This window comes from Eschrichtius robustus, chromosome 13 (assembly GCF_028021215.1).
Source record: "Eschrichtius robustus isolate mEscRob2 chromosome 13, mEscRob2.pri, whole genome shotgun sequence".
Taxonomy (NCBI): domain Eukaryota; kingdom Metazoa; phylum Chordata; class Mammalia; order Artiodactyla; family Eschrichtiidae; genus Eschrichtius; species Eschrichtius robustus.
The window spans coordinates 710,008-724,032 of NC_090836.1; the positions used below are offsets into that span (position 1 = coordinate 710,008).

At 38.4% G+C, this 14,025-nt stretch overlaps 1 protein-coding gene across 4 annotated transcripts in view; it reads right to left on the reverse strand.

Annotated features, from left to right (window-relative positions):
* BCL2L13 (BCL2 like 13) overlaps nt 1–14,025 on the reverse strand; it is a 69,176-nt gene that overhangs the window by 13,003 nt on the left and 42,148 nt on the right. For all 4 annotated transcript variants that reach the window (XM_068559673.1, XM_068559670.1, XM_068559671.1 and 1 more), the window contains 2 exons: nt 10,810–10,879; nt 4,159–4,302 (listed from right to left, as the gene is read on the reverse strand). In XM_068559673.1, coding sequence (XP_068415774.1) covers nt 4,159–4,302; nt 10,810–10,879 — 214 coding nt within the window. The remainder of the gene's footprint in view (nt 1–4,158; nt 4,303–10,809; nt 10,880–14,025) is intronic.

The following is a 14,025-nucleotide window of genomic DNA, read 5'->3' on the forward strand; positions in this document are numbered from 1 at the left end:
ACAATTGCTGATCCTGTGCGTCTGGAGCCTGTGCTCCGCAACAAGAGAGGCCGCGATAGTGAGAGGCCCACGCACCGCGATGAAGAGTGGCCCCCACTTGCCGCAACTGGAGAAAGCCCTCACACAGAAACGAAGACCCAACACAGCAATCAATCAATCAATCAATCAATCAATCAATAAACCCTAAGTTTAAAAAAAAAAAAAGAAATGGACAGATCCAGCAGGCGGGCAATCAGCGGGATACAACGGACATCTATAGACTACTTCCATCCAACCACAGCAGGATACACCTTCTTCCCAAGCTCATATGGAATATTCACCTAGACCAAATTCTGGGACATGAAACATACCTTAACAAATTTAAAAGAACAGAATCATACTATGTCTGCTCTCAAACCACAATGGGATACAACTAGAAATCAATAACAGAAAGATAGCTAGAAAATCCTCAAGTACTTGGAGATTAAACAATATATTTCTAAATAACACATGGGTCGAAGAATAAATCTCAAGAGAAATTTAAAAAATCTTTAGAAGTAAATTAAAAAAAAAATTATTAAAATTTGTGTGAGACAGTGAAAGCCGTGCTTAAGTGGAAAGTTACAGCATTGAATGCATATATTAGAAAAGAAGAAAGACTGAAAATCAATCATCTAAGCCTCCACCTTAGGAAACTAGAAAAAGCAGAGTAAATTAAATCCAAAGTAAGCAAAGATAATAATAAAAAGAGAGGAGAAATCAATGAAATTGAAAATAGGAAATCAATAGAGAAAATCAACAAAACCAAAAACTGGTTCTTTGAGAAAATAAATAAAATTAATAAGCCTCGGGACTTCCCTGGTGGTGCCGTGGTTAAGCATCCGCCTGCCAATGCAGGGGACATGGGTTCAAGCCCTGGTCCAGGAAGATCCCAGATGCCGCAGAGCAACTAAGCCCGTGCACCACAACTACTGAGCCTGCGCTCTAGAGCCTGTGAGCCACACTACTGAACCCGCAAGCCACAACTATTGAAACCTGCGTGCCTAGAGCCCATGCTCCGCAACAAGAGAAGCTACCACAATAAGAAGTACGTGCACCACAACGAAGAGTAGCCCCTGCTCGCCACAACTAGAGAAAGCCCACACGTGGCAACGAAGACCCAACACAGCCAAAGATAAAAATAAAATAAAATAAAATTAAAAAGGAACTACAGACCCACACATTGCATAGGCTTAAAGACAGGATATTTTTGAAACATTTGGAAATTTGAATGCTAACAGGATATTTGATGATATGAAGAAATTATTTTTAATTTTTTTGTGATGTGACAATGGTATTGTGATTTAAAATAAAAAAAGAACCTTTATTTTTCAGAGATCCATAGTGAAATCTTCACAGATAAAATTATAGGATGTCTGGATTTTGCTTCAAAATACTACTGTATTAAAAGGGGAAGTGATTAGGATGTGAATAAAGCATAACTGGCAGTAAATTAATGATTGCTAGGACTAAGTGATGGGGGTTCATTACACTCTCGTGTCTATTTTTATATACAAAATTCTCCAAAAGAAAACTTTTTAAAAAAGTAAGTAGTGTAAGAGAATTAAAAAAATTAAAATCCACTGGACCTTCCTCCAGAAAAAGAAAATATGAATAGCTCTATGCCAACAAATCTGAAAATTTAGGGATAATATTCTAGAAAGATTATCAAAAGTTGACAAGATAAAACAGAAACCTTCCCTCAAAGAAAATACCAGGTGGTTTTGAAGGAACGTTATAGGAAGCAAGGCACAGAATGATCTGAGTCTCATACAAACTGTTCCAGAGTACAGAAAAGGAGGAACCATTCTTCCCAACTCTAAATTCTTTTATGAAGCTAGCACACCCTTAAAACTGAAACCAAACAAGAAAAAGTACAGGCCAACCTCACTCATTGGGACTGATACAACTAAATGGTGGAACGATGAAAGGAAATTTAACTCACATTAACATCAGGAAAGACAAGGATGGATTCTAATACCATTTCTGTTAATATGGTGCTGACTAGTGCAATACATTCTTTTAAAAAGATAGACTCATCAAGGAAAAAAAATTGACATTATTCACACATGGTGTGATTTTCTATGTAGAAAACCCAAAGGAGCCCAGAGATAATCAGGATAATAAGATAGTTGGACAAATCTGCTGGATATGAAGTCAATGTGGAAAAGCCAACTTGACAAAGCAGCCATAGTTATGCATGACATTAACACTAGGGGAAACTGGGTGAAGGGCATGTGGGGATGCTTTATCTTCGTAACTTTCTTGTAAATCTAAAATTATTCCTGGGCTTCCCTGGTGGCGCAGTGATTGAGAATCTGCCTGCCAATGCAGGGGACACGGGTTTGAGCCCTGGTCTGGGAAGATCCCATGTGCCGCGGAGCAGCTGGGCCCGTGAGCCACAATTACTGAGCCTGCGCGTCTGGAGCCTGTGCTCCGCAACAAGAGAGGCTGCAATCGTGAGAGGCCCGCGCACCGCGATGAAGAGTGGCCCCCGCTTGCCACAACTAGAGAAAGCCCTCGCACAGAAACGAAGACTCAACACAGCCATAAATAAATAAATAAATACTTAAAAAAAAAAAAAAAAAGTAAAGTCTATTAAAAAAAAATTAAAAAAAATAAAATTATTCCTAAATAATCTTATTTTAATAAATAATTTTTAAAATTAATAAGTCTGACAATATTAAGTGTTGGGGAGAAGGTACAACAACAAAAATTCTCATATTTATAAAGAAAAACTCTTCTAAGCTGCTGACAGAGGGCAAGCTGGAAACCACTGTGGAAAACACTTTGGCATCATCTTGTAAATTAGAACATGTCTATACTCTTGGAACCAGAAATTCTACTCCCAAGTAAATACCCAGAGAAACTCCTGCACATATGGATGAGACTCTTTCCAACAGCAAAAAGGGAGAAATGTCTACTGGCAAGCCTGTAGATAAATAAACTACAGATAAAGTGTGACATATTTACACACGGAAACCAAACGCCCATCAACACATCAACGTGGATCATGTGTTCTCAAAGGGGATGAAGTCGAGGGTTAAAACTGGTTTGGGGAGATGTGAGCAATCTTAGATATTACAAAGGCCTGTGGCCCTCCAAAAGGCCCCAGTTCATAAACAGACTTATATCTGTGCTTCTAAAATTTCACATGGGGAGGAGGGAGATGATAAGGATAAAAATGTCTAAAGAGGAACCTTAGGGGGGTGATAATGAAAAAAAAGTTGAGAAACAATGACCTAGGTGAATCTTAAGAATACAACACTGAATGAAAACAGCAAGTTACAGAAGAATACATATGACACTATTTACATAAAGTTCCAAACATACAAAATAATATACTGTCTAGGGATATATACATATTAAAACTATAATTCAGAATAGAAGTTGTCCTTGTGAAGTAGGTAGGAACATGTGGATATCTAGGAGGGGTATATAAGGAGACTCAAAAGTGTTGGCTGTGTTCTTTTCTTCGACTGGGAGAGTAAATACATAGGTGTTCATTTATTATTCCTCACCTCTAAAGTGTAAGTATATAAAAGTTATTATATACTTATTATATATTTTTTCTCAGTATATGTTATTATATACTTTTATATACTAAGTACACAGAAGTTATTTATATACTTTTTGCTAGTATGAAATGTTTCATAATTACAACCACTTAAAAATACCACACATGGGGACTTCCCTGGTGGCACAGTGGTGAAGACTCCGCGCTCCCAATGCAGGGGGCCCGGGTTCTATCGCTAGTCAGGGAACTAGATCCCACATGCATGCTGCAACTAAGAGTTCACATGCCACAACTTAGGAGCCCGCATGCCGCAACTAAGGAGCCCATGTGCCGCAACTAAGGAGCCCACCTGCCGCAACTAAGACCCAGCGCAACCTAATAAATAAATAAATAAAATTTTTTTTAAAAAACCATATGTGAATTTAGGAGTAAAATCTTAGTTTAACTTAAACTGCATGAATAGTCTTTCCATCGATCACCATCCAATCACAATATTAAATAACACTGAACAATAATGTTAATGATATTTAACCTATGCTTTTGAAAACAACCATGAGGGGCTTAATTTTTTTTTTTCTTTTAAGAAGATTAAAAAAAACAAAAAAAAACTTGAAAGCGCATACCCAGCCACCTTGCTGAATGATGTACTCGGCGGCATGGTCCTCCAGGAAAGTCACACCAAACTCCAGCAATGCACTCAAAGGTTCTTGACCACGTCTTGTCAACTCCAAAAGCATTTGCCGTAGCAAAATCAGAGGCACCAAAACCTTTAAGGCAAAGATGAGAGAGTAAAAAACAAACTGAAATTCTTACAGTTCATTTTATATGTTCAACTGCTAGAAAATACACTCCAGTGCATCATTATGGAACTCCATTTTTATCATAATAAAGGAAATAAAATAGTGACCCCTACTAGAATTTCTGAGAATAATACATGTATGTTTTAAACCACAGGGTGGTAGAAATAATATTATATGAAAACAACTGGGCCTGTGTGTGTGTGTGTGTGTGTGCGCGCGCGCGCGCGTGTGCAACAACATATGTATAGGAAATTCACTAAAGCATTATTTATAATAGCAAAAGACCGGAAACGACCCAACAGACCAAATTTTGGTCATTCAGTAAAATATCAAGTAGTTGTTAAAAAAGAATAAGATTGTCTACTGCCCAATTACCAAGATTTACTTTCAGTGAAAAAAGATAAAGGAGAGTATGTACAATAATGATACCATTATTATTAACATTATTGTTAACAGAACAAAACATTTACACACACGTTTGTATAACCCTATAGTATTTTTGAAAAATACCTAAGAAACTGGTGATAGTGGTAGCCTAAAAAGAGGAAAACTAGGTAAGTGGTGACAAGGGTGGGAAGTATTTTCAAGTGTATGTCTTCTGTACTTTGTGCATTTTGTACCATGTGCTTTTATTCTATTTGAAAACAAGAACTTTCAAAATTATGAGCTATCTTATACAAGTCATCAAAAACCAGAAGTGTTATTATCACTCCTAATAACCTTGTGGCTCAATATTTTAAAATCATAAAAATTTATTTCGGAGACTAACTAGAGTCCCTTTCCTTCCAAAAAAACCCCCTGCATACTGAAAAGAACTAAGTACTTTCGGTTAACTATCTGCATGCAATCTCTTCTGTCTAAAACATCAAGAGGTCTCCACACAACTGGGAAGGACCGTGAAAGGAAATGAAACCAATTCCAGTTTCCTGTCACTGACCCGCCAAGGTCACAGCTCAGGGATTACAACACATTTCTGCAGAAGAGGACAAACAGAAAAGACAATGAGTTTATATCCTTACTAATACTCTTTGGGTTTTTTTTTTTTTTTAAGTAAAAGCAGCCCTGAAGGAATGTCTATCAAACTCTGAAAGAAAAATGCAAAAAAACACACATCTTCACTTTTTGGTATTCTAAAAGAACTCCAGCCCCAAATGCAGTGAAAACCCCTTCTTAGCACCAATGGAGGGGTATAGGGCTATAAAGAAGACTGTGTTAGGCTTTTCCTACAATCAGAAACCTGTATCACTTTTGAAAACAGAAATGAACACGGCTGTTCATCCAGCCTAGTATTCTGTCTCAGCTGGAGCAGGAGAGGAGCTTCTGAACCAGCCCTGCAGACTCACATCACACCAACTCCAAAGGCCTGAGATGTTCCATACCTCAAAACATTCTCATTTCCCATAATAATCTACGAACATGCATATTTTAAAGTTATTCATGTTTAAGCTCTATTACCTCTTAAAAAATGAGCTGCAAATATTTCATACTTGCTATATAAAAATAATACTCTTATTTGTTCCAAATTTACCTCTTTCATGTATCAAATGTAGTTGCCCCCATTTTACTATGTAATAATCTAGAGATAAATCTGTAATCCTCTTTCACTACTGTCTTTAGTCCTTAACCATATTCCCTCTCATTCACTATACTTTTTACGCTGAAATCTACTAATTTTTTAGTCCGTTCTTTACATAGCAATTCCTCCACTGCTTGTATCATTTAAGTTATCCATTCCTGGATCTTCTCCATCCCAATTACATCTTTCTTGAAATGCAGTGAGTGCAGAAACTTCCTTTTTCAAGACTAACATCTTCTATTTGGTTGACAACACTCTTGGTTATACATGTCCTGTGTGCTTCACCTATGTGACACACTATCTTCAAGGACCCACTACACTTTATAATTTAGATTGTCTTTATGTACTCATACCCACTTGCCCTCTAATTGCTATGATCACACACAAAGCTTCATGAGTATTTCTACAACTGACCTCCATCAATTCTGCATTTTATATCATGTGTACACCTGATATATATATATTTTTAAACAACACTTTTGAAATAAACTTTTATTTATTTATTTATTTATTTATGGCTGTGTTGGGTCTTCGTTTCTGTGCGAGGGCTTTCTCTCTAGTTGCGGCAAGCGGGGGCCACTCTTCATCACGGTGCGTGGGCCTCTCACTATCGCGGCCTCTCTTCCTGCGGAGCACAGGCTCCAGACGCACAGGCTCAGTAATTGTGGCTCACGGGCCTAGTTGCTCCACAGCATGTGGGATCTTCCCAGACCAGGGCTCGAACCCGTGTCCCCTGCATTGGCAGGCAGATTCTCAACCACTGTGCCACCAGGGAAGCCCCCACCTGATATTTTTTGTACTTCACTTCCCACAGTATTAAAATAATGTTAAAATAAAACTGGATCCCCAAGTATCCATTCCTAAAAGGTCCCACTATTTCTATCTCTAGCACTAAAAAGCAACCAAGCAATCTTACATTTTGAATTCTTTTCTGTAAGTCATTTCCTTACTGGGTAACAGTAATCGCACAACTCATGTAAGTTATTTGTTTGTTCAATAACTTCTGCAGTAGATGCTAAGGTGCTTCTGACCATCAGAAAAGGTTATCTCCACCCTCTGTCTCCCCATATACACCACGTGGTGTCTTCCTCCAATAGGTTATATGCACTTAGCTAACAGTGTTATCCTTCTACTAAAGAACATATGAGCTTGCCTGGTGCAGAAATGACATATACCAATTTATAGCTCCAAGAATCCCTTCCAGGAAAATACTGTGATGATAATTTTTGGTCCATGAATCTACTCTTTAACCCTTCTATGTCTCAGCAATTCTAGTAAATGTCACACCCCACAAATTTTATCTAAACCTAATCCATGGATTAGGTTTGAATGCCTCTGAAATATCTGCTTCAAAATAAAATTTAAGAGACAACCAGACATTATGTGTCACTCAGTGTGATGCCACAGGAAACAGAGAACACCACCACTGACACGGTCTTGCCACAAAGATTAAACCTGAATATGATCAGGCCTCTAGAGCAACCTACCAATGGAAAGGAGATGGATACAGTCAGCCCTTGAACAGCATGGGTCTGAACTGGAGGAACCACGGATACTGAGGGCTAACTATAAGTGATACACTGAGTTTTCCCAACAGTAAATACTACAGTACTACCCCATCCGCAGTTTGGTGAATCCGCAGATGCAGAACTGCATGTATGGAGGGACTGAGGACAGGGGGGCCAACTTTAAGTTATATGAAGATTTGCGGCTGGAGGGAGGGTCGGTGCCCCTAACCCCCGCATTGTTCAAGGGTCAGCTGTGCATGTTAGCTGGCATCTCAGTGATGCAGTCAATAAAATCCAGAGGGTAGAAAATTTAACAGAACAAATAATCTGTAAGGAATTAGAGAAAAAAAAAAAAAAAAACCCCAAGAGGAAGAGTAAGTCTGCAAATTAAGAGACTTAGGTCACATATTATGTGATCACATGTATATGAAATGCCCGGAACAAGCAAATTCATAGAGACAGAGTCAAGCCATATGGCCAGGGGCTGGAAGGAATAGGAAATGGGGAGTGACCACTCTAAGGTACGGGGTTTCTTTTGGGGAAGATAAAAATGTTCTGGAATTAGACAGTGGAGATGGCCGCACAACTCTGTGATTGTACTAAAAACCATTAAACTGTGTATTTCAGAAGGGTAAATTTTATGGTATATGAATTATATTTCAAAAAACTTTTTAAAGACAAGAGACATATCAACCAAATACAATGCATGAGCCTTGTCTGGATCTCGATTCAAACAAATCAGCTTAGGAAAATACCTTTGTGAAACAACTGGGAAAATTTGAATACTGAATAGACTAGGTCCTGATATTAGAATGACTGTTAATATCTGAGGTGTAATCATGGTATTCTCAGTTGTTAAAAAAGGGATATAATTATCCTTGGAAATACATACTAATGCATTTACAAGGTGTGCTTCAAGGTAATCTAGGGGGAGAGTGTGGGGAACAGATGAAACAAGACCAGACACATACTGAAAGCCGCCGAGGCTGAGTGACGGACACGGGTTTGTTAAATTATTCGCTCCGCTTTGTGCACGCCTGACATTTTAATAATGAAAGATTTTAAAAGATGAGTGACGTAATATGCCAGTAAAACTTAACCAAGGCAAATAGTTCACTCCTCTTTGCTACCGTGTCTCTAAAGCCGGTTTATTACATGTGAGCACTGTGCCCTAACACTCTAGCCTTTCCCTTTGATGGCCATTCTCCTCTTTTTCTATAAGCAGGTAAGTTCATAGGAAAACCAATTCCCATGAGGAAAAATAAAAGAAAATTAAAGAATAACCTACAATTCTGAGATAACTACTATGGATTATTTAATGTTTTGGCACACATTCCAATTATTTTTCTTGGCATATACATACTATACAGCCTACATTTATACATGTACTTAAAAAAAAATCATTCTATTAATATGGGTTTTGTGACAGCTTTATTCCTCCACTTCTTTTGATCTATTTAAAAAGCATTATACCAAGATGCTTTTAAAATCCCTATACAGATGAACTGACATTCAGTTTGGCAACTTGGCATGCTTTGTGGACTTTTTTTTCATTTGAGTCTTATGTACTTACCAGATAGCCATATTCATATAATGATGCTATATCAGAATTTTGCAAACATTCATGCAAAATATAAAATGCAAAATAGGGGCTAATTGCTTAAATTAGCCAATCTGATTTTGACTGGGGTGGAAAGAGGCATTTCAGTTTCCTATCATAATAAGCCAGGTTCTTTTTAGCCCTAAAGGACTTAGGAGAGTTATACTGGATTCATCAGAGCAAGTCATATTCTAACTGGCATGCTTCATTTACATGAGGTATTCAAGCCACAACCTTGGCAAGATGAGGGACTAAAATGAAGCAGGGAATGGGAAAAAAGGATGGGTGAAGAGGGAGAGTGAAGACTGGGGTTTACTCCAATTTTTTAGGATAAGCATAGGATGGCGGGGGGGAAGGCAGGGAGACATACGAGAGTTGATTGTGACAGTCCTAGACAAGGGTGACAGGAAAAGAACATAAAATAGGGGGAGAAGGCTAGTCATATTAGGTATCTAAATATTTGTTGTTTGACATACTAAGAAAGCTCATTTTTATTTATAAGAGAGGTTTGTTTTTTTCCACGAAAGCGAATGAAACAGTCAGATATTTTAACAAATTTTTTACAGCTAAGGAACATACTAAAACTCCATAATAGTGACTATTTGGTAACAAGGTTACATGTGTTAAATCTAACGTAATAGCCACTGTTTACAGAGTGCTTACTATGGGGCCAGACACTGCACTAAAATAAGCACTGAACAACACATTATGTCACTCAGTTCTAATAAAACTTCTGAAGTTAGTAGTATCATCTCCACTTCACATATGTGAAAATTAAGACTTCAAGTGCTTAATTCACCTGTCCAAAGATATGCATCTAGTCAGTGGCAAAGCTGATACTGAAACAAGTCCGATTACAGGCCTATGATGCTAATGATTATGCTATAATGCCTCCAAAGCCTGTATTAAGGTGAGTAAAAATAATATACATCAATTAGGTACATAAGGTCACACAGTCTGGCTCATAGTAGTGACAATTCTGAGTAGAGGTGGCTATTTCTAAAAATAACTGTACTGCACTTTCTCATCCCTAGCACCACATCACTAAGGGCCAGACTTCCTCCTCAGTGAGCTGGACCACCCCATACTGCCTCCCCCCTGAGACTCGGCCTCGGCCTCGTCGTCAAGGTGATAAGTGGATAATACAGCCTGAGACAATGGACCAGCAGCATGGTACAGTGGAAGAACACTGAAGCTGGAATCCAAAGATCTCAGCTCCAGTGCTGGTTCCAAAATTTACTAGTCAAGGGGTCTGAAGCAAGTACTTTAACTTTTTTTTCCTGATTAATCACCTGATTAATCAAGGGGTCTGAAGCAAGTACTTTAACTGGTTTTTTTCCTGATTAATCACCTGACCTAACTAACTAGCTAACTAAACGACAAAACGGAAGTTAATAAAATTCATTCTGCCATCTCCGAGGGATGGCCGTAATGCTCAGATGGTAAACTATCAGCACAACTGGGGCTACCCCTGTAAGAACCACAAGAAGCTGTGCCCCCAAAACATACTCACCTGTGAACAAATGACCACCTGGAGAGAAATGTCACATCTAAGGCAGAGAAATGAAGCGATCATGGGAAATTCAGGACAGACGGGAAGGCAGATGGCACAACTATGGAACATGTGGTTCTGCGCCAGCCTTAATCAGAAACACTGCATAACACAGCTGGATTTATGCATTAAACAACAAGCTCTAACAGTTTTCTCTTATACGATGCTAACAATCCCTCCTGTACTTTATCACTAACACACTAAAATCTTGTAAGAGAAAAGATAACTTGGTTTATACCTTATTCCAGCCGCTGGCATGAACTGTGGTCTCCAGTGTACATTCCCGATATGCCTGATATGTCAATGGCCTGTAGAGATTTTTTTTAAAAGTCTGTGTCACAAAGAAGGAAAATTCTAAATTTCCAGATGAATAAACATACAGTCACTACTTTGCTGTTGAACTTTTTGCTAAAGTAACACAGATTTTTCAACATACAGTTTTCTATGAGACATGGCTTTTAACATTTGGTATGCATTTTTCTTTAAGCATCCTCTACAGGCTGAGATTTATGCTACCAGCTTGGGAAAGCAGTTTACAACATAGGAAGAGAAAAATATATAATAACAAATTTTTTACAATTGCTTGAAACTTATCCAACAAGGCTTCTACGTTGCAGATAAATATAAACACTTGGGTTATTAATACAGAATCAATAATAACAAATAACAAAAATTATCTCATTAATAAAATTGAAAGAACAAGTTAAACTTTTTAAAGGCAAAAAATGTAAAATATTTAAAAATTAAAGAGACATTGTCACTGGAAGACCTTTCAAACTGGGGACATAAGAAGTTGGAATAAGCAAGGTCAATAAATGAGCTCTATTTTTAACCTGGAGTCTCGTGACACCCAACCCTGGGGCGAGGCTCTCCTTCTGATTATTCCCGTTACACAGACACGCGTTTCTGAGGGGATGTGAGTGCTGCGTTCTCAGCGTGGGCCCGTGTGCAAATTAACACCAACGACAAAGGCACTCCACAGCAACTTACCCATGAAGGCACCAAGGCTCTTGGATAACAGATTTAGTAAAGATTTACCTACCCACCCCCCACCCCCGCCTTTTGTTGGCAAAGAATTAACATATATGTAAAAAAGGAGAGGAGCCTTGCTTTTATAGGATTTTAAAATCCATTCCAAAGGCATTTTCTGCTCTGACCACCCTGGTCTGTGATCTTGTCAGCCTATGAATATTTAAGATTGATAACAGGTACACTTACTGGTAGCCTATTGCTATGTTTTATATTTTTATACATTTGTGTTTTATATTCTATTGCATACTAGGAAACTGAAGCTCAGAAAAGCTAAGAGACTGTCCCAGATCCACAGGGCTGCAAGCAGCAACAGAGGAATAGGAATTCACACCCAATTAGTGCTGGCTCCAAAGGACACGCCGCTGCTCCTATTCCGAGTCAGGATTTTGAAATGGGCCACGACACACTGATGCCCCGTGTAGCTAACGAGCATCTGGACCAGGGTAATGAGGTCCAATAATCCTCATTATTACTGAGGAACACACCAGACTGCAGAGACTTGCTAAAAAGAAAGAACCTACGACAACTCACCAATAATTTTTATAATAAATACATGTTCCAACTGTAATATTTTTAACACACTGAATTAAATAAAATATATTTAAAATCTGTACTTAATCTTTTTATGTGGCTGCTAGAAAATTTTAAATTACATACATGTGACCTGCATTTTATCTGTTGGACAGCGTGTGGCTCTAGATGTTTCAGAAAACAGTTCTGATGACAAACGTATCGTTCTTTTCTGTAAGTCAATGTAACGTAGCAGCACAGTGACACTGAAGGAGTTAAGATACGAGGGATGACCGTCTTAATAAGATGTTATGTGCGACCTTCCTGCTATCGCACTGCCACTAAAGTAAGCGTAGAACTGTTTGAAGACCCGGGCGACACACTAGGTGGTTGTAACACAGGCCTGAAGCAGACACGCTACCGTCTAACCTGCCTATTGCTCCCTGCAGCTCTGCTTGCGTGCATCAGTCCCTTCACGTCCTTTCCTGAACTGCCTGCTGCGCTGTGCGCCACGCGAGTCCTGACGGGGAGTCTATCAGGCTGAAGTACTTTAGCATCCTTCAGAATGAAACATGATTTGAAACATTATACGTACACACATATATGCACATAAAAGATCCAGCAGATTAAAACACTCAAAGGAAATCTTAAACGTAGAAAAATAAGTAGTTAAAAAATTAGCCCTATCTAATGAGCTACTTGAATTCAGCAAAGAAGAAAGAGGAGGGGAAAAACTTTTCTTTCTTTCTTTCTTTTTTTTTGGGCTGCACTATGCAGCTCACAGAATCTTAGATCCCCCGACCAGGGATCGAACCTGTGCCCTTGGCAGTGAAATGGCAAAGTCCTAACCACAGGACTGCCAGGGAATTCCAGGGGAAAAACTTTTCAGATTGCTGGTGCTTGGCTGTATGAAGAGTTCAGGATTAGTTTCCCTACTTTAACAAAACTGTTTGGGGGAATAAGTGGTATTTTCCACCTTAAAAGATACTGCCATCAACCTGTACAATACTTCTAGTTCATCATCAGTTATTTTCAGGATATTAATAACTTTTTGAAGTTGTTAAGCTTTTGGGGAAAACAAAACAAATATTCATCCAAGACTGTATTTTTTAAAATATAATTTACTTTGCAGTGAAAAGATCAATTTGTCCTGTAGATCATGAAAAGGACTCCAAATACATATACTATAATACTGTTCTTCACATACATTGTACATATATAAAACTATAATGCTGTTCTTCGGAGAGCTCATAATATCCCAGTAAAGTTGAAATGAACAGAGAAGCTATGACAGAGTGAAATGACTTGACGCAAATAGTCTGCATCAAAGCTGGAGACCATTTTTTGCCTTATGCTTCTCAGTTACTTTACTCCCAGTCCCAACCGCTTTTACAAGTTCTTTATGTTTGTATTGGCCAAACAGTAGGCTCCTTCAAATCTAAGATGAAAGCTCAATATACAAACTACATGCAAGTATGGCTGCTCTGGCTTAAGAAGAGTGGAGCGGGCCTAACCACCTCCCCTCACCTCCTCACAACACTCTGAAAGCCACTGCTGTGCCTCCAAATTTCCTGCCTCAGTTTTACTTCCCACACCCAGAATCTTCTGTCCACATTTATTTTTAAACTTTCTACGTATAAAGTTACGAAAATCCAAATATGACTTTCATTTCACTGTTTCTTATGTATAGCTGGGATTTTTACATTTGCTCATGTCACCAAAATATGCAGAAACAAACTGAATCATCCTTAAACCCAAATTGCTTTCTTCTAACAAACGGTAACCTAAAAGCTTTGCCTTTGTGAAAGTAAGGGATTACTTTACTACAACAGTAATTTGGCATCTGAATGTTGGCCCCTTGAGTGAAGGGACAGTCTTCACCTTGTTTTAGTCGTCAATCTTCATTAAACCA